The 20,517-nt window shown below is 58.0% G+C and overlaps 1 protein-coding gene across 1 annotated transcript; it reads left to right on the top strand.

The window, feature by feature from the left end:
• Positions 1-1,628: 1,628 nt before the first annotated feature.
• MYBPC3 (myosin binding protein C3) lies at positions 1,629-19,908 on the top strand (the record flags this gene model as incomplete). Its single annotated transcript, XM_081240718.1, has 32 exons — positions 1,629-1,653; positions 2,805-3,071; positions 3,648-3,761; positions 3,839-3,913; positions 3,996-4,144; positions 5,097-5,214; positions 5,705-5,753; positions 5,952-5,981; positions 6,157-6,210; positions 7,475-7,495; positions 7,769-7,932; positions 8,836-8,968; positions 9,332-9,456; positions 9,537-9,642; positions 9,737-9,903; positions 10,257-10,422; positions 11,206-11,312; positions 11,411-11,440; positions 12,325-12,464; positions 12,721-12,801; positions 13,509-13,668; positions 13,985-14,089; positions 14,179-14,367; positions 15,681-15,815; positions 16,009-16,176; positions 16,919-17,007; positions 17,139-17,334; positions 17,590-17,729; positions 17,928-18,087; positions 18,189-18,325; positions 18,604-18,790; positions 19,898-19,908. 32 exons carry the CDS (start codon positions 1,629-1,631, stop codon positions 19,906-19,908), a joined length of 3,798 nt encoding a protein of 1,265 aa, XP_081096844.1.
• Between the last annotated feature and the right edge of the window lie 609 nt (positions 19,909-20,517).

Here is a 20,517-nt window from a genome sequence, read left to right as displayed (position 1 = left end):
CGGGAAGATCCCACATGCCGCGGAGTGGTTGGGCCCGTGAGCCATGGCCGCTGAGCCTGTGCGTCCGGAGCCTGTGCTCCGCAATGGGAGAGGCCACAACAGTGAGAGGCCTGCGTACCGCAAAAAAAAAAAAAAAAAAAAAAAGCCCTTTGCGCCTCATAAATTTTTTTTAATGCCTCAATGAGGCTTAAACTCATAACCTTTAGATTATGACCCCAGTGATGATGATATTAATTAATAATGACAACAACACTGGATTTTCGGGCCATTTATTACATGGTAAACTTGAGAAATGAAATCTAATATCATCCCATGTTATAGACCGGGAAACTGAGGCTCATAGAGGTCAAATAATTTGTCCAAGGTCACACAGCGAGGCTTCCTGTGTGGGATCCCTGATCCCACCCCATGTGGACCACCGTGGCAGTGTGAGGTGGGAAGCTTCACGTGTCTGGAAGGGGATAATGTGCAGCTTGGTCAAGAGCAGGAATTAAGCCCCGGAGCTCCCGTCGGCCGCAAAGCGTCCTCACGGCATCCATGCTGGCAGGACCCTGACATGGGTGAACTCCTCCCATGTACCCTAGTGTCTGGTTGCTCTGGCTTCTGGCGCACAGCAGGGGAGAGCCAGAGAAAGATGAGCAGGGAAACCTGTAAGCTTCTTGCTTCCAACAGTAGCAAGAAGAGGTGGCCGACAGCCTGGGAGTGAGGGAACTTCCCTCAGCAACCTGCAGATCTCAGAGAATCCAGATTCTGGGGCCATCTGTGTTGGGGCAGACACCCACACACACCTCCTCGCCCCGAGGGCTCAGACTGGGGAAGCTCAAACGTGACACCCACTACGTGGATCTCTGAGCCCCGAGAGAGGGAAAGTGGTGCCCAGTCTGCTTTTAAAGAAGGCCCAGGAACATGAGATGCGGTTTAAACATGGTTAAAATGGAAGAAAAGAATGGATTTCGGTGTTAAAAGGGATGGTAAGTTTTGACCATGTGGACAGTCCTTGTGTACAGAATTCCTCCCTCCCGACTGTGAGGGACAAATGACCTTCCCTGATATTGGGTCTTGCTTACGGTAGGTCACATGTAATTTGCTTCTTTCTGTGTAGCAACTGATGTTCCTGATGTGACCTGAGCAGGGGCAGGGGGAGGATGTGTGGAGGCAGTCACAGGGGGCAGGAGGTCACAGAGGAGCACTGATGGGGGAAGCCAGGACTCAGGGCAGCCCAGTCCAGGGCTGTGCATGTAACCACCGCCCGGCAAGGATGTGTTTGACCCATCAGCCTCAGGGTTATGGGTCCCATACACTCCCACCGCAAAATTTGCCTGTCAGAAGGACGTACAGACAGGGCTTGGGGTACCCCTGAGGTTTATTGAGGGTTGGGGGGCAGAAGCTGTCATATTGGGCTGGCAGGGGAGGGGATGGGGCCAGCCAGGAACAATGGGGTCCCGTGTTCTCCTGGAGAGCCCTTGATCTCTGGAATTTGTCTATATTTAGCAGGTGGCTGGGAAGGGTGCAGATAAGGAGGGCCTGGGGAGGGGGTGGCCCCTTATATAGTAGGGGGGACGGATCCCTGCTCAGATTCTCTTTCGGTGGCCCGTGCATGATCAGTTCCTGGTGTGACCTCTCCCAAGATGCCTGAGCCAGGGAAGAAACCAGGTAGCTCCAGGCCTGGGGTTGGGGCTGATCGTGGGGCAGGGAGGGCTGGGGACATCTGCAATGGGGGGTGGGCCTCGGAGCGAGTTCCTGAGGGGGTTGATGAGGACGAGGCCTCTGAGCCGCAGCACAGGGGCACCGTTGTCCTGGGTCCTTTTTTTGATTCTCAGTTTCTCCTTCTCATCCTTCTGATGAGAGTGAGAGTAAAGCAGGGTCAGGGGCACAGAGAGGGAGAGAGCCAAGGCAGGAAGTGGGCCATCACCCCACTCTCAGGACGCAGGAAGACCCCTTCCCTGCCTCCATGCCCATCTCCTGCAGCAAGGTTAGGCCTGGGCTTGCCTTTTGGGAAAAGGCTGCTGCAGGAAGGACCCCAGAATGACTCTAGACTTGAGCCAGGCTCCCTGAATGCTCTTGGACAAGTCCCTCCCCTTCTGGGTCTCAGTTTCCCCATCTATACAAAGAGGGGTTAGGTTGGTTCCTTCCAGCTCTGAGATTGTCTGCTTTATGAGCCTGCACCCCTGTGCTGTGGCCCGCACACCAGTTATGACCCCCGCAGTGGGGTATTGCAGCCCTTCTGCTCTGGGAGGGGATGGTCAAGAAGCCCCTGATCCCCAGCCAAGGGCAGAGAAAGTCACAGCCCAGAGTCCCAGTCCTGGCCTGTGCCCTTACCAGGGTTGTCCATGTCAGGGATCATCCTCCCAGCCCCAGCTCCCTCCCAGGCCAGCCTTATCTCGGTGGCTGATTCTCAGCCTGAAGCCCTTAGAGGACAAATTTAGCCACATCCAAGTAGGCAGAGTACTGGTCCCTTGCCAAGCGCCCCTGCTGGTGGGGTGAAAGGGGGATGGGCTTCCACAGGCTGAGAGGGTGGGGTATCCAGGGACACACCTAGAAAAATTCTTGTATGGAGGTTGGACCACAGGCCTGGCTCTCCTACCTACTGGCTATGTGATCTTGGGTAAGTCACTTAACCTCTCTGAGCCTCAGAGTCCTCATCTGAGAAATGGACACAATAACTGCACCTACCTCATAGAGCCATTGGAGCATTAAATGAGGTGATGCATTAAAGTGCTTATCGTCGTATTTAATAAGAAGCGCTATTGGGGTGGTGTGCATGGGCAAGCCAGGGGCCCCTGCAGATTCCGTTTGCCCCTCAGTTTCCGCCTTCAGCAAGAAGCCACGGTCAGTGGAGGTGGCCACAGGCAGCTCTGCCATGTTCGAGGCCGAGACAGAGCGGGCAGGAGTGAAGGTGCGCTGGCAGCGGGCAGGCAGTGACATCAGTGCCAGCGACAAATATGGCCTGGCAGCCGAGGGCACGCAGCACACGCTGACAGTGAGGGACGTGGGCTCTGCTGACCAGGGGTCCTATGCAGTCATCGCTGGCTCCTCCAAGGTCAAGTTTGACCTCAAGGTCTTAGAAGCAGGTAAGACCTTGGGCAGCCTTCCCTGAAGTTGGACCTACCGGGGGCAGGGGCAGCCCCTCCACCTCTCCCTCGACCAGAGTGCAGGAGATGTTTTCCCACTTTCTTATCTTTGCTTCGGCTGTGCCCTCAGCCAGCAATGGCCTTTTCCCGTTTTCTGTAGCGAGACCTTTCTGAGTGTCCCCACGTGGCTCCCTGGCCTGTCTCAGCCGTTGCGGAGGTGGGGGAAGTTCAGAGATGAATAAGACATAAGCTGCCTTCCCACTGGACATGCCCACACCGATGGGAACTTGGTGGGCTGTGTGTGCTGGCAGGGAAGCCCCATGAGCTTATGGGTGTGGAGGGAGCCCCAGCCCAGCCTGCGGGGCTGGACCAAGACCAGAGCCTGGGGAAGGAGAGGAGGGATGTTCAGGCTGACCCCCTGGAATGTGGGCACAGACGGCCGGTGGGGGCGAGGAGAAGGTGAGAGGCAGGCTGAATGAACCTTTGTACACACTGCAAAGGCGGAAAGGACCAGGGACAAGAGGAGGGGGTCTCTGGTTAGAAGCTCTCCACGACCCCCCATCTGATCCCCTCCAGGGAAGGCAGAGCCTGTACCAGGCCCTGCTCCCGCCCCTGCTGAGGCTCCTGGAGCCCCTGGAGAAGCCCTGACCTCGGCCACTGAAGTGGAAGGAGGCTCCCCGAGTCCTGAAGGTGAGAGGGGCGGGTCAGGGAGGCTGGGTCAGTGGATGGGGTGTCCCAGGGCAGGTCTCAAAGGCCTCTGTCCACAGGGTCAAGCTCAGCAGCCCCTGACGATCCCATCGGCATCTTTGTGATGAGGCCACAGGATGGCGAGGTGACGGCGGGTGAGTGCGGGGCTCCTGCCCCCAGGGTGAGGTGGGCAGGGAGGCCCCAGGGCATCCCCGATTGTCACCCCCCCTCCTGCAGGCGGCAGCATCACCTTCTCAGCCCGCGTGGCAGGGGCCAGCCTCCTGAAACCACCTGTAGTCAAGTGGTTCAAGGGCAAGTGGGTGGACCTGAGCAGCAAGGTGGGGCAACACCTGCAGCTGCACGACAGCTACGATCGGACCAGCAAGGTGGGACCTGCGGGGCACGGGGGTCACGGGGATGCATGGAAAGGGGACCTGGAGAGCCCCTGGAAGGCACGGGGGGCACAGAGAGGCAGGGGGCACCATGAGACTTGAGGCACAGAGGAGGTGCAAAGAAGGTCATGGGGAGCCTGGGAATCTGGTTGGGGGGCCAGGGGCACACAGGGAGCGTGGGGAGGCTCAGAGGAGGGCTATGGGGAGGCACAGGGGATCTGTGGGACGTGGGGGGCTCGGAGGGCATGATAGTCTCAAGGGGGCATAAATAAGGCTTGGGGGGCACCAGTCAGTGAGGGTGTAAATGCCCCAGATGGATGGGTATCAGAGCTCAAGGGACCCTCAATGATCAACCGTAACAATTCTTCACTATACAGACAAGGAAACCAAAGCTTGAGAGTTTATTGTTGCTGGTCCCAGGTCACTCAGAGCCAGGCCTAGAACCTGTGCTTTGACTCCCAGCCTTTGCTCCTCCCACTCTTCCACAGTCCCGGCCCAGGCAAGGGGGCTTCTGGCAGGGCAGGGTAGATATGTACAGTCGTGTGGGCTGTGCACTGAACAAAAGTGCCTCTTTTTTTTTTGGCCGAACCACGTGGATTGCAGGATCTTAGTTCCCCAGCCAGGGATCAAACCTGGGCCCACTGCAGTGAAAGCATGGAGTCCTAACCACTGGACCACCACGGAAGTCCCCAAAGTGCCTCATCTTAAGTGAATGCCATTTGCCTTGTAGCCACCCTTGATTTATATTTTATCACCACCCTGTGCCACAGATGGCGGTCAATGTACCTTGAGAAGGGGCCCCTTTTTCTATTTATACAACTGTATGGATTAATTTAAGCCCTGAGGGGTGAGAAGGTCGGTGGCCCTTAACCACCCACAGTCTCCTTTAGGGGTGAAGGGCCTCATCTCCTCGCTTCGAGTCTCCCCTGACACCTCACCTCCATAGGTCTACCTGTTTGAGCTGCACATCACAGATGCCCAGGCCACCTTTGCTGGTGGCTACCGCTGTGAGGTGTCCACCAAGGACAAATTTGACAGCTGCAACTTCAACCTCACTGTCCATGGTAAGGGGCCCTCTGGCATCAGTTCTGGGTTTGGGCTCCCTATGGGTCCTGCCCCCATACCTGCCTCTATTTCCCAATACTAAGGAGGATGCTGAGCCCTGGCCATGCAACCACTGACCACATGCCCAATACTGAAAGAAACCCATCGAGGCTTCCAGGGTTGGGGTGGGGCTTGAGCCCAGATCTCATCTGGGGTCTTAGTCATCTTGGTGTCTGGGATCCTGGCACAGGTGAACAGGTGAAGGGTAAGTTGAGAGATGGGCGGGAGATGAACCACCTCAAAGGTACTGGGAACGATAAACTGCCCCACGTCCCTGGTACCTCGACCCTGGCTGGGAAAGGCTGAGAAGATGGGGTCCTGGGGCAGATGCCCACTGTCAAGGGGTCATGGATGGGCAGGTCTGCAACACCAGGAGCTCCCAGGGCAGGACTTCTGGGATGGCCCCCTCTGAAGCCTCCTCCCCTGACTCATCCCCCTCTTTGAACCCAGAGGCCGTCGGCCCCGGAGACGTGGACCTCCGATCAGCTTTCCGCCGCACGTGAGTGGCCACCTCTTGTCAGGGCCTGGGGGAGGCCGGTGCTGGGGTCTGAGGCCCCTTGGGGTTTGGGCCAGGGGTAATGTGGGGGGACCAGGGGGTCAGGGCTTGGGGTGATGTGGACGGCCAGGATGAAGAGGATGGGGATGGAAGAGAGTAAGCTCCCCTGGGCAGGTGAGAAACTGAGTCTAACCCCCACAGGAGCCTGGCTGGAGGTGGTCGGCGAATCAGGTACCCCTTCCTACCCGCCTGTACATAGACCCCGGGGGTCTGAGATAGTCAGGGAGCAGCCGTTCAGCCAGTGTCCCTTCCTCTCACGTCCATCCCCCCACCACGACCCCACCCCCTGCTCCCAAACCCCTTCTAGTTGGCTCAACTGTGGCCTTATGGGGGTTCCTCTCCATAGTGACGGTCATGAGGATGCTGGGACTCTGGACTTCAGCTCGCTGCTGAGGAAGAGGTGAGCCCCTGGGTAGCAGCTCTCAGAGCAGGTGGCGTGGTCCAGTTTCAAATTCTGGCACCGTGGTTTTCCAGCTGTGTGGCCCTGAGCAGGTCACTGCACCTCTCTGAGCTGGTTTCCTTGTCTGTCAAATGGGACAATCCAGGTGTTGCGAAGAGTCAGAGGGCTCAGCAGAAGTTACATCCCATGAACTAACATCCTCACGCCGTTCCCATGACCATCCTACACTTGAGTCTGCGACAGCTCATCTCAATAGGCTCTGGGGACCCAGAAGCTGGGAGAAGGCTCCAAAGCCTCAGGAATTGCCCCCCCAGCCCAGTGCAACTGAGTTGTGTCCTCAGTGTCCTGTCCCTCCCTCTCCTGGACCCTGCAGTATGGCCGATGCTGCTGCAGCCCAGAAAATGAGCATTGGGGTCAAGTGCTTTGGGGCAGCAGGGCACTGGCAGGACCCCGTAGCCATCCCCACCAGGGCAGATGACAGATGACAGGGCTGGGGGTCAGACTGACCTGGGTGAGGATCCCTACTGACTGGGGAGAGTCTCTGAGCCTTGGGTCCTCCTGATACCCACCTGCCGGAGCTCAGGAGGAATAAACAAGGCCACGTGTGCCCTGTAAACAGAGAGGTGTAAGTGCAGGGCGGAGGGTGGAGGTGAGGACCCACGGGCTGCGGTCCATGGAGGGATGACCCATTCCTTCGTTACCAAGTCCAAGCTCAAGACTGCTTGCCACACGACAGGCCAATAAATCGAGAGACAAGGTGTTGGGGCAAGGAATAGCGATTTTATTCGGAAAGCCAGCAAACTGAGAAGATGGTGGATTAGTGTCCCAGAGAACCATCTTCCCCAAGTTAGGATTCAGGCTTCTTTTCTACTAAAAGGGGACGGGGTGTGGCTGGTTATTGAAGACTTCTTGGTGGAATCCTTTGTTCTTGCAGCCGGCCATGTAGGTCTGGTCACAGTGTTCCTGTAAACCTCCAACAAGACAAATGTTATTTTCTGTTCTGTAATTTTTTCTCTCTATACAAATGAAAAGTGCTATATACCTTTAAAGGTCAAGGCTGGGAGGCAAAGCCTTGAGAATGGGCTATCATATATAGTTTGGGCCATAGGCAACGTTCTTTTACAAAGGTGCAGAGCCAGCATGACCAAGCACAGGCAACACAGTACAAGGGTTAGAGCTAAAGGAATAGATTCAATATGGAGTCAGGTTTGGTCTTCTCTGCTACACCTCTAATGTGTCCACTGCTTTTCTTCCCCACCTGGAGCAGCAGCTTCCGGACCCCGCGGTGAGTGCCCCATGAAGCTCTGCACCTGTCACCCCTACTTCAGCCAGGAGCACCTCCCAGAACCAGGCCCCCCCCCCGCCGTGCTGAAGCCTTAAGCCCCCTTGAGCCCCAGCACTGGCCCAGGACCCACTCCAGCTCGAGCTGTCCCACCAGAAGGGAAGAGGCGGAGGGGCAGGGGCAGCTTCCGCTTGGGAGGGGAGGAGAGGGGGCTGCAGTTTTGTCTTGGCCATGGGGCCTGCCCTGAAGCCTCGCCACGTGGACCGTGTGACACAGGGACTCGAGGCTGGAGGCCCCCGCGGAGGAGGATGTGTGGGAGATCCTGCGGCAGGCACCCCCGTCAGAGTACGAGCGCATCGCCTTCCAGCACGGCATCACCGACCTGCGAGGCATGCTCAAGAGGCTCAAGGGCATGAGGCGGGAGGAGAAGAAGAGCACAGGTGAGACACCTCTGCCAGAGGAAAAGAGAGGGCGGGGTGAGCGCCTGCGCAGGCGCACGCACGCGCACGCACGCGCACGCACGCGCACGTGCCCACGGAAAAAGAGCGGCGTCCATCTTGGCTTGGAGACGCTCAGGAAAGGAGAGTCCAGGCGAATCCCCTCTCGTGTGGGGAAAAAGCGGGAGTGCCCAGGCTGGCACCTTGCCTCACAGAAAAAGAAAAGGGCCACGTTAGCCCAGGGACGCCACAGGAAGAGGACGGAGCCCAGGCCAGCCCTCCTCCCCCAGCCAAAGCCAGGCGGCCTCTTCCTCCCCTACCCGGCTTGGGAAAAAAAAGCCTGCTTATTTCTCCCCACACCCAAAAAAGGGGAAGAAGCCAGTTTAGCCCAGAGACCCCCCCGACCCACGAAGAGAAGAGCCTGGTTAATCTTCCTCACAGCCAAACAGAACAGGTGGGTGCAGGTTAGCGCCCCTCGCCCCCAGGCGGGTCCGAGGAGAGGGCTCAGGCCAGCCCTTCCCCATCAAGGGGTTGACAAGGAGCCCTGGAAACTGAGCTGGGACAGCAGAGGCGCCTGGTAGGAGGGCATAAAACCGGGGTTGTTGGTAAAACAGAGTGGAGAGGAGGAGAAGGCCCGTTTGTCCCATCACCCATTCTCCTGCCAAGCTTCTGTCTTTTTGGAAAGCCCCAGACCCTATCCCTGAGCTGAGCAGGTGAAGAGGACCCCAAGGAAGACAGGAAGACAAAAACAAAGAGACACGGAGGTGACAGACAGGGGTAAAGAGACAGAGTCACAGCGGAGGCACAGAGAGAGACGTGGGGAGGCAGGAGGAGGAGAGGGACAGGACCTTGCCCTCCTCGCTGGGCGGCCCCGGGAGCAGGGGCCTGAGGGGTGGAAGCGCTCAGCCTTTCAGAAGAAGCTGCAGCCGGCCTACCAGGTGAGCAAGGGCCACAAGATCCGGCTGACCGTGGAGCTGGCCGACCCCGACGCCGAGGTCAAGTGGCTTAAGAACGGACAGGAGATCCAGATGAGCGGCAGGTGCGGGTGGGGGTGGGACCCGGGGACACTGCAGGGTGAGGAGGGGCCCTGGGGGGGCTGCTCCCCGGCCGTGCTCTCCCTGCTTCTCCCTCCACCCATGCTTTCTGGCCAGCTCTGGATCCCTGTCTCTCTGGGTCTAACTCCCCACCTTTCTCTTTCTTCCCGGCTCTGTTCCCTGCTCATTTTCTCTTGGTCTCGCTCCTCCCATCGGGACGCTCCAACGGCCCCTTCTGCTCCACAGCAAGTAAGGCTCCAGGAAGGCTTGGGGTGTGGGCACGGGGGTCCCGACGGCAGTTTGAGGGGGCACCCAGAACGCAGGAGGTGCGTCCATGGCTCTCCTGCCCACACCCCGGCCCCGCCCAGGTACATCTTCGAGTCCGTCGGCGCCAAGCGCACGCTGACCATCAGCCAGTGCTCGCTGGCAGACGACGCGGCTTACCAGTGCGTGGTGGGCAGCGAGAAGTGCAGCACCGAGCTCTTTGTCAAAGGTGTGCCTGGCGCCCTGAGACCCTGAGAGGGGAGGGGAGCCACAGAGCGGCCCGTCCATCATGCTCTCTCTGCTTGACAGAGCCCCCCGTGCTGATCACATGTCCCCTGGAGGACCAGCTGGTGATGGTGGGACAGCGAGTGGAGTTTGAGTGTGAAGTGTCTGAGGAGGGGGCCCAGGTCAAATGGTGAGTGCCAGAGGTGGGGGGCTCAGGGCGGGGCCAGGGACCTGGGGGCATCCCCCGAGGAGGCCCTGGCACCTACTGCCCACCCTCCGGCTAGGCTGAAGGACGGGGTGGAACTGACCCGGGAGGAGACCTTCAAATACCGGTTCAAGAAGGACGGCCAGAGACACCACCTGATCATCAACGAGGCAACGCTGGAGGATGCTGGGCGCTACGCGCTGCGCACGAGTGGGGGCCAGGCTGTGGCTGAACTCATCGTTCAGGGTGAGGCCCTGGGAGGCCCCCTCAGCACTAGCCCCCCAGCCATGTAGGGGAATTGGGCAAACCCGGGATCGAGGCCTGCATGGCCTTGGACAAGTCACTTTGACACCTCGGGCCTCACCTTTCTCATCCATAAAATGGGGATGCTAAGTTGACCACCTGGAGGGTATTTGGAGGTTCAGATGGGCCTGGTTAGTGTCACCCACCCTGGCACACGTGAGATTCCTTTTGTACACGGCACCGTCACAGGCACACATGCATTGCACTCGTGTTTTCACAAGCCCGAGGGATCTCCACAGGGATTCACGCCCACACACACCCTCTCCAGCTCACTGGCTCTGCCCTATGCCCCCCAGAGAAAAAGCTGGAGGTGTACCAGAGCATCGCAGACTTGACAGTAGGCTCAAAGGACCAGGCCGTGTTCAAGTGTGAGGTGTCGGATGAGAACGTGCGGGGCGTGTGGCTGAAGAACGGGAAGGAGCTGGTGCCTGACAGCCGCATAAAGGTGTCCCACATCGGGCGGTGAGTGTGCAGGGTGTGCCAGAGACAGACACGCGGAGAGACAGAGAGAAACAGAGACTGACAGAGACAGGGAGAGACACAGAGAGAGAGACTGAGATAGAGACAGAGAGAAGAAGACGGTGACAAAGACAGACAGATGGATGGAGATAAACAGAAAGAGACAGACACTTAGAGACAGGACCGAGACTGAACTAGAGACAAAGAAAGTCAGACTGAGATTGAGAGACAGAGGGAGAAGCAGATGAACAGAGAGACAGGTACACAGAATCACGACAGAAACAAATAGAAAGAAAGATACAGAGAGAGACAGAAGTATGGAGAGGCAGATGCCTACAGAGAAGAAGAGTCCATTAGAGACAGAGAAGAAGGGAGACAGAGACAAAGACGAAGCAGTGAGAGATACAGACAGGCTGGGAGCCCCCCCCCACACACAACTTGTGACCAGGGTAGAGTAGGAGGCCTCGGAGGACGGCTCTGGCCAGGGGCCCTCACTCTCTCCCACTCCCTTACTCATGCCCCGAGCATCTGGGCCCAAGTTCACGGAGATTAATGAGACCAGCCCCTGCCCAGTCTCCAGTGGCCCAGCCGAGGGGACACATCTACACTGCTTACCTCTGAAAGCATGCAAGGGAGCTGAAAAATTCAAACATAGAGGAAGAGAGCACTTTAGAACACCACTGAGCTAAGGTGGGGTGAGGGCCCCCTGGAGCCCTGGCTGGGGTGTCCGGTGAGGCCAGGGGTGCATGGCCCAGCAGGGTCCCTTGAGCCATCACTGCCCTGCAGGGTCCACAAACTGACCGTGGACGACGTCACGCCCGCAGACGAGGCGGACTACAGCTTTGTGCCAGAAGGCTTCGCCTGTAACCTGTCTGCCAAGCTCCACTTCATGGGTGAGCAGGTGCTGAGGGGCATGAGGGCCCCTGCTGCTGGGCCCTGCTGCTGGGCCCTGCCTTCACCCCGGTGCCACTTGCTCTTGCATCTCTTGCAGAGGTCAAGATTGACTTCGTGCCTAGGCAGGGTGAGTCTTGGGCCCCTGCGTGCTGCCTCCCACGCCCTGCCCGTGTCTCCCTTCCACTCACAAGCAGAGGGGAGAAAGGAACCGGGAGTGGGGACCCTGAGGCCCAGCCCCAGCTCTGCCACTCACAACCACGGGCCACCTGCAGTCTCTCTGAGCCTCAGTTTCCTCACCTCTAAAATGGGGATCCTGAAGTGGCTCCCCTATGGGATGGTGGGAACAGTGATCTGACATGGTGTGTGTGAGCTTTCAAATGACATCACAGAGGTGAGATTTTATTATTAAATCTTTTCTGCTTTTAGAAGTACCTTTCCTGCTTTTAGATTAAACTGTGTAGGATCCTAATTTCAGGAGAATAGTCCAGGCTGAGGCATGCTCTGGGTCAGGGCTTTCTAAACAGGGTTCACTTAATATGATACTCCATTTTACAAGGGTTCCATGGTGAAATAAGTTTGGGAACCTCTTGTTGATTCAGAAGGTGCATTAGCATGTCAAAGGCTCTAAAACATCCTGCTTAACTTTGTTTAACCTAGGGTTTCCTAATTGTTTGTCCATGGAAATTTTTTTTTTCTAGGAAGGCATTCCCAAACACAAGTTGAGAAATGCTACGCTAGGTGACCTGATGTTATGAACCTCCCTGGAAACTTCCTGGGGAAATGGAAATGTTTTAGATCTTGACCGGGTGGTGGTTACACAGGGTGTATACGTTTGTCAAAACTCATCAAGCTGTATGCTCAAGTCTAGGCATTTTAGTGTGTGCAAACTATACCTCAGTAGAATAAATTAAAAACAAAACAGCCAGGGGCATGTGCTCCTTCTAGCTTTCCCCTCTTTCATAGGCCTTAGGCCCCTTCCTCTTTCTCTGACCTGTGCCATCTCCCTGCCAGAACCTCCCAAGATCCACCTGGACTGCCCAGGTCGCGTGCCGGATACCATTGTGGTGGTGGCTGGGAACAAGCTACGCCTGGACGTTCCTATCTCCGGGGACCCTGCTCCTACTGTGATTTGGCAGAAGACCATCACAAAGGTACTGTGGATCCCTCCCCCACTTCCCCACCTGTAAAATGGGTGCATGGGACTAGTGTATGCTGGGACCTGCTCCCCACCCCACATGTACACGCCCTGGCCACTGAACTAGGAGCACAGAGGCTCAGCAGGCTGAGAGGTCGGGGAAGTGGGCAAAGGAGAGACAGGGGTAGGGGTTGCTTGGCAGGGGTTCCCTCCAGGCTGAGCCAGACCCTCTTTCCCCTCACTCCTTCCTTTCCTTCCTGCTCTGTTCCCAGGGCAGTAAGGTCCCAGCAGGGCCAGCCCTCGATGCATCAGGGGATTCAGGTGCCAGTGATGAGTGGGTATTTGACAAGAAGGTGAGTGAGGCTGAAGGTGGCTCATTTGCCCTTAGTCATTTTCTGCCCATGTGGTATCCACCGTCAGGTGACGTCTCTGTGAAGGTGCCACATCTGGCAGGAGTTGTGCTCCTGCCCCTGGTAGGGTCTCCACGGGGCCCTCATGCCCCAGACAGACACACGTTCACACCTTCAACATTGCCAGGAAGTCCTCCTGCCTGGGGGCGCTCCCTGGCTCTTGTCTTCCTGAGCTGACCTTGACTTTGTGCTTCTTCCCAGCAAGGGAGTGGGGTCCCTGGCACTTTTCAATAGGAGTAGCTGCAGGGTCACCAATCAGGTCAGCTTCTCGTCCTCCACTCACTGATGGTTCCTCTACCCAGCTGAGGTCTTTCAGGATCCTCACAATAGCTCTGTGAGGTCATGTTATTCCCATTCAGCAGATAGGAAAACTGAGGCATGGAGCAGACAGGCGATTGTCTAAAGTTCCGTGACAGAGCTAGAGCTAGAACCTGTGACCCTTGCCCTGGTGTCGTGCCCATGGCAGGTGGTAAGGAAAGGGTCTTGGATTAGATGCTCACATGGGTGCAGTTTCCACGCAGGCTGTGTCTCCCCAGCAGACCCAGCGCTGAGCTCCTTTCCCGTCTCAGGGCTGTCAGCTGTTGCAGAGGCTGCAGAAGCCCCTGGGTTCTGACTTGGGTCCTTCCCCCCAACTCCTACTCCCCCGCCAGCTTCTGTGTGAGACCGAGGGCCGGGTCCGAGTGGAGACCACCAAGGACCGCAGCATCTTCACCGTTGAGGGAGCAGAGAAGGAAGACGAGGGCGTCTATGTTGTCACGGTGCAGAACCCCGTGGGCGAGGACCAGGTCAACCTCACAGTCAAGGTCATCGGTGAGGCAGGGCTCCAGGTGGGGAAGCCACAGGAGCAACCAGGGAGGACCCATGCATGCACTCATTTAGTCTCTAAACAAACACTGGGGGCCACATTCTTAGATGCATAGAGAGGGTTGGGACTAGGACTGGTGAATATGGGCAGTGGGGAGCCGTAACAGATTGTTGGCAGGCTGGTGATGTGATCAGAACTGCATTCTGGAAAGATCGTTCTAGGCTCTGGGGGCAGTGGGGGAAGCCTGTTGGTTGGGGTGCTGTGGGGATAGGCAACGTCGGCCTCGGCCGGGCAGGGCTGATGTGGGTCCCCTCTCCCCAGATGTGCCGGATGCTCCGGCGGCCCCCGAGATCAGCAACGTGGGCGAGGACTCCTGCACGGTGCGGTGGAAGCCCCCTGCCTACGATGGCGGGCAGCCAGTCCTAGGTGAGCCGAGGGCACAGGGGACATAGCCGAGGGCAGGGTGTGCGGGGGTGCCTGCGCTCTAGACCAGAGCTCCCACCTCCCCTCGCCAGGCTACATCCTGGAGCGCAAGAAGAAGAAGAGCTACCGGTGGATGCGGCTGAACTTCGACCTGCTGCGGGAGCTGAGTCACGAAGCGCGGTGCATGATCGAGGGCGTGGTCTACGAGATGCGGGTCTACGCTGTCAACGCAGTGGGCATGTCCAGGCCTAGCCCCGCCTCCCAGCCGTTCATGCCTGTTGGTGAGCCTGCCCTGCCTGCCCTGCCTCACGCCCTCCCGTTCAGGGGCCCCAGTAATAGCAGCTACGCTGTGGGTGGCGCTTAACACCCGTGGTCTCCTTTAATCACCTTCATTTCACAGGTGAAGAAAGTGAGAGGCTCTGAGAAGTTAGATGACTTTCTCGAGGTCACCAGCTGGCAAGGGGTGGAGCTGAGAGACCTCTCCAGCCTCACTTTCCACATCTATAAAATGGGGATAGCAATAATATCTACTTCATAGAATTGTTAGGATGAAATGAGGTCATGCAGGTGGAGCATCTGGCATACAGCAGCTCAGTAAATCATTGTTTCCTCTTCCCCACTCCCTTCAGCCAGCATTTGTTAACCAGGGAAGAGGGTGAGGGCAGTTGGGTCCCTCGGAAAGGGCCCTGGACCAGGAATCAGAGATGGGGTTTGCAGAGCCAGCTCTTTCATCCCCAGGAGGGATATCTGGAGTCGTCATCTTCCCCTGTGCCTCAGTTTCCACATCTGTATAATGGAGGTTGAGAAGGTAGAACAGACACCGAGGGTGTGGCACTCTCGAGGACACCTGTCCCTGTCGGGACATGTGAGTCTCGGGGGGAGGAGGGTGGCTGTCTGTGGTGGGGCAGACACACGGAGGGGGGCACAGTGTGGTGAGATGGCAGGAAGAGGGTGCCTGTGGGGAGAAGGGGCCAGGCCTCTCTTGAGGAAGTGACTTCCAGTTTTCTCAGCTCTTAGTCAACTCAGTTACTCATACAGGGTCAGGAAATTTCCATTTAGGCCAGTTTTTTCTTAAATTACATTTAAAGAATTTCCTACACTATCTGACGAAAGTGGCTCTTTCTAAGCATGTTGGTGGTGTTTTGGGGTGTCTTTTCCTTTTTAGGTCTCTTCTGTAATCGCTGATGCTGCTTGGGTGTGTTTGTTTGTAAGCCTGTCTACAGACATGTCTTTTTTTTTTTTTTTTTTTTTTTGCGGTATGTGGGCCTCTCACTGTTGTGGCCTCTCCCGTTGCGGAGCACAGGCTCCGGACGCGCAGGCCCAGCGGCCATGGCTCACGGGCCCAGCCGCTCCGCGGCATGTGGGATCTTCCCAGACTGGGGCACGAACCCGTTTCCCCTGCATCGGCAGGCGGACTGTCAACCACTGCGCCACCAGGGAAGCCCTAGAGACGTGTCTTTTAATGGAGCTGAAATATTTCTCAAAGTGCTTGAAAGCCAGTTGAAAGGGGAGGATTTCCCTGGATTGTGGTCCTTCAGCTGCCCTGGCTGGTGCAGACTCGCTCAGACCCCTCTCTGGCCTCCCCTTTGCCCAGGCCCCCCCAGTGAGCCAAGCCACCTGGCGGTGGAGGATGTCTCTGACACCACCGTCTCCCTCAAGTGGAGGCCCCCAGAACGCATGGGAGCTGGAGGCCTCGACGGCTACAGCGTGGAGTACTGCCGGGATGGCTGTGAGTGCTCCAGCCCAGCCCCGGGCCCTCTGCCTCCCAGCACCCTTCTCTGAACTGCCCTCCAGGCCAGGTCCCTGTCACCCTGCAGGGCCCCTGTCTGCAGTGGACGCCCCAGTCGGCCACCAGGGATGTGGGCGGCAGGATGCGGACACTGCCCATGGCCTTGCCTCTTCATCCCCACCCCCGCCCCCAGGCTCGGAGTGGGTGGCTGCCCTTGAGGGGCTGACCGAGCACACGTCGTTGCTGGTGAAGGACCTGCCCACGGGGGCTCGGCTGCTTTTCCGCGTGCGGGCTCACAATGTGGCGGGGCCTGGAGCCCCTGGCATCACCACGGAGCCTGTGACGGTGCAGGAGATACTGCGTGAGTGCCCCTCGTGCAGGGATGAGACCTGCCGCAGGCACCCTGGCCCTTGGGGTCCAGTGGAGGTGGGGACAGTCAGGGAGACCCTACTTGGAGGGGATAAATGCTGGGCAGGGACAGGAGGGGCTTGGTGCCTATACCCGTGCCACAGGCCGGATGTGCAGAGAGGGCCTCCCTCTTGGTTTTCCATGTCAACCCCAGTTCTGGACTAGGGAAAATGTAGGTCATTGTACCGTCACCTTCGAGCTCTGTTCTGTGGGTCTCTGAGCTCCAACAGGGAGGTATTGTCTACGTGTCAAGGACTGAGCAGTGAGGTCGCTTGTCAGATCGGCCCATGTGGGATCCACTTTCCATTATTTTGCCAACAAAGAGTCAGTCCTTTAAGGACTGGTTCTCAGGGTGGAAAGAGGCAGCAGACTGGGATGGAAACAGCAGGGGGCATGGAGTCCAAAAGCCTAGGTTTGCATCCTGGCCGGTGACTGGCTAGCTGTGTGACCTCAGATAAGTTCCTCACTCTCTCTGATCCCTGCCTGTTGTAGCAGTGTGGAGAGGCTCGGGTGGAAGCAGGAGCTTTGGGAACCTTTGGGGCTGGGGTTGGGGAGCTAAAGGAGAGGAGGGCCCGGTAGGTGGCATGTTTCCTAGTTGTGGCTCTCCAGGCCCTGCCTCCAGCGGAGGGCGCTCTGGCGCGCCTTGGGCCTGCGGCTGTGGGGGCCCCTGCCAAGCCCCTCACTCATACCCACAGAGCGGCCACGGCTCCAGCTACCCAGACATCTTCGCCAGACCATCCAGAAGAAGGTCGGAGAGCCCGTGAACCTCCTCATTCCTTTCCAGGTAGGGCTGGCTCCCTTCCCTTCCCCCACCACCGTGTGTTGTCCACGGCCAGCAGACAGATGTCTCAGCGAGGCTGGTGCAGTGGCCGGTAGGGAGAGCCAGGCTCGGGAGTGAGCTGTCCTCCCGCACAGGGCAAGCCCCGGCCTCAGGTGACCTGGACCAAAGAGGGACAGCCACTGGCAGGCAAGGAGGTGAGCATCCGCAACAGTCCCACGGACACCATCCTGTTCATCCGGGCCGCAAACCTCGCCCACTCGGGCACCTACCAAGTGACTCTGCGCATCGAGAGCATGGAGGACAAGGCTGAGCTGGTCCTGCAGGTCGTTGGTACGTGGTGTTGGGGCTTCCCTCTGAGTCCGAGCATTTTTAGTCCCTGAGCTGGGCTGCCAGGGCCCAGGGCTCAACCTGGAGCTTCTCGTCTTCCAGGCCTGGGGCCCCTCCTCTGGGATGCCCAGAGCCCCTGCAGAAGATGGCAGGCCAGGTCCTGGCAGGGGCGAGGGGGCCCCTGGAGCCTGGTGTCCCCTACTCACACTCAGGCGATGCCAGGAGGTTTGGGCTTCCCACTGGGTCTGTCTCCTGCAGACAAGCCAAGTCCTCCCCAGGATATCCGGGTCACTGACGCATGGGGTTTCAATGTGGCTCTGGAGTGGAAGCCGCCCCAAGATGACGGCAACACAGAGCTCTGGGGCTACACGATTCAGAAAGCTGACAAGAAGAGCATGGTAAGCCCGGGGCCCTGGGCCCCCCGCACGCCCCCTCTCTGGGTCCAGGCAGACCTGGGCCCCAGCTGCCCCTCCCCAGTATCCTTAGACTGGTTCCCTCCACAGAGAAGGTGCTGACACCAGGGGTACCCAAGAGAGGCCCCTGGTAGGAAGTAGGGCCTGCCCCAGAGAACCCCCTACCTTTCCTCCACACCACAGGAGTGGTTCACTGTCTTGGAGCATTACCGCCACACCCACTGTGTGGTGTCAGAGCTCATCATCGGCAATGGCTACTACTTCCGGGTCTTCAGCCATAACATGGTGGGGCCCAGTGACAGAGCCGCCACCACCAAGGAGCCTGTCTTTATCCCTAGACCAGGTGCTGTACCTTCACTCCCACCCACCGCGGGCAGGGGCTGGGGCAGGGGGGCGAGCCTGGCTAGGTGTGGCCCTGTTGGTACCGAGTTCTGTCACCAACAGGCATCACGTATGAGTCACCCAACTACAAGGCCCTGGACTTCTCTGAGGCCCCAAGCTTCACCCGCCCCCTGGTGAACCGTTCGGTCATTGCCGGCTACACTACTACTCTCTGCTGTGCTGTCCGGGGTAGCCCCAAGGTAGGGAGCTTTGGGCCCTGGTCCAGGCCGACCCAGGAGGCCTGGCTCGTAGGCCCCCGCCTCAAGCAGTCCTCCCCCCAGCCTGTCCCCCTGTTTTTTCTCCACTTTTGGGTATCAGGGCCCTGGCATTCCTCATTGGCTCCCTGTTCATACTCGGCCCTGGGCATAGTTTGGGACTCCAGTGGGATCCCCAGAGTAGAAATACAAATGCCTAGTCTCCGTAGGTTCCTGCCAGGTCCTCTCTCAACCTGAGAGATCTCCCTCCTTCCCACTTACAGCCCAAAATTTCCTGGTTCAAGAATGGCCTGGACCTGGGCAAAGACGCCCGCTTCCGCATGTTCAGCAAGCAGGGAGTGTTGACCTTGGAGATTAGAAAGCCTTGCCCCTTCGACGGGGGTGTCTATGTCTGCAGGGCCACCAACTTGCAAGGCGAGGCACAGTGTGAGTGCCGCCTGGAAGTGCGAGGTGAGGCACCCGCTGGGCTAGGGCCTGGGGTGGTGGCAAAGGCCGGGTGCCAGCTGGGACTCTGGGCTTTCGCTTTGCTGTCCTGGCCCAAGCAGCTGCTCTGGCTGAAAGAGCAATGACCCTTTCGTGTCCAGATGGTGTTGGCTTCTGGACTTTGTTGCCAAAGCTGCTTGCCTGAGCCTTCCCGAAGGCTGGGGTGGGGGTGGGGGGACACACGTAGTGCCGGGAGGTTCAACACGTGCATGACGTGGCCTTTCTCCCCTGCAGTGCCTTAGTAACGAGGCTGGCTTCCTGGGGATGGCCAGGTACGTACTCCGCATCACCCTGATACCCAGGGCCCAAATCAAAGGCTGAGCCCTGGCCCTTGGTCCAGGGGCAGCCAGCAGGAAATGGGGGTGCAGGTGGCTCTTAGTAGGATTTCAGTCCAGCTCATTCACAAGGGAGCCTGTGTCACAGGTGCAACTGGAGCCAACCCACGTACCAGGAGCCTGGAAGGAAGTTGGACAAGCCACCGTCTGCTGTTGGATGTGTATGCAAGTGTGTGTGTTGCAGCTGGGCTGGGGGAGCCCCAGTAGGGCAGCGTAGTTATGATGAGCAGGCATGGGGGGCACTCCGCACAGGCTGACCTGTCAGAGCTCCATCTGGAAGCTCCTCAGATCCTTGGGGTGAAAAGTGTGCGGGCTCAGGAAATGATGGCTGGGGACAGGCCTCTCTGGCCCGCCGTGTTTTCTCAGTGTATGAGGGCAATAAAAGATCGGTGCAGTCACAGAGAACTGACTCTTCTTGGCCAAGATGCTTGTTCTCAGAAAAAGCACAGGAAAATTTACTTGATCTTGAGAGCAAACTGAAGGCAGGTATTCTTTCTCCCAGATGAATTAAATGAGGACCAGAGTGGGATCCTAAGTTCCTAAAACATTAATACTAGAAGGAACCTCAGCCTTCCCCACCTTCAAATGAGGAAACTGAGGAGCTGTGACAGAAGGAAAGTGTATTATTAGCAAAAGAGCCAGAATCCCCAGGCTCTCCCACCTTTGTCCTGGTGACCCATGGTCTCAGCAGCCTGGATGGGGGGCAGTGCTAATCTCAGTGTGGTTCTGTGCCCATAAGGCCTGGAGTGAAAGTGTACCAGCTGCTTTGGGGTCCCAGTGGGCAAAAAACCCACTGCCCATTTATACCCATATCGCACAGGAAGAGAGTGATCCCGTCTAGACAAGGCACTGGGAACCAGGAAGGTGTAGGGGCCAGGGCCCTACTCTGCTCTTCCTTACCCCGTGGGGAGCCAAAATCCCATCACCAGTTCGCTTTTGGGAGGAGGAAGCCAGCAGGTCTCAGAGGTGTCCTGATGGAGTGAGAACGGTCCTTCCTGCCCAGGGAGTGGTTTCTCCATGGCCTAGAAAGATGTTCCATGAAGGCTGGTCCAAGGTTGCTTCTCGGAGTTCTACCCAACCGGACACTCCTGGCCAAGAGCCCAGAGCCCTGGGCTCCAGGCCCCGTGGGAGGCTCTGGCCGAGTCACACCACCTCTCTGGAGCACACCTGTAAGGGGCACCGGAAGCTGAGACCCTGGGCCTTGGTTTTTCCTTTACTACTAAATTAATCTCTGCTTAGGTGTCAAGCCCTGTTTGGCCGCTCCCTCTAGCGACCGTCCTGGGAAGGCCCCTCCCATGGGGCCTCTCTGAGAACACAGGAAGCTGGTGAGCTCCACTGGGCCAGAGGGGTGGGAAGCGG

This window comes from Mesoplodon bidens (genome assembly GCF_964165515.1).
Source record: "Mesoplodon bidens genome assembly, chromosome: 7".
Lineage (NCBI taxonomy): Eukaryota > Metazoa > Chordata > Mammalia > Artiodactyla > Ziphiidae > Mesoplodon > Mesoplodon bidens.
Note: the sequence above shows the minus strand (reverse complement) of the source record. Positions and strands in the feature narration are given on the sequence as shown.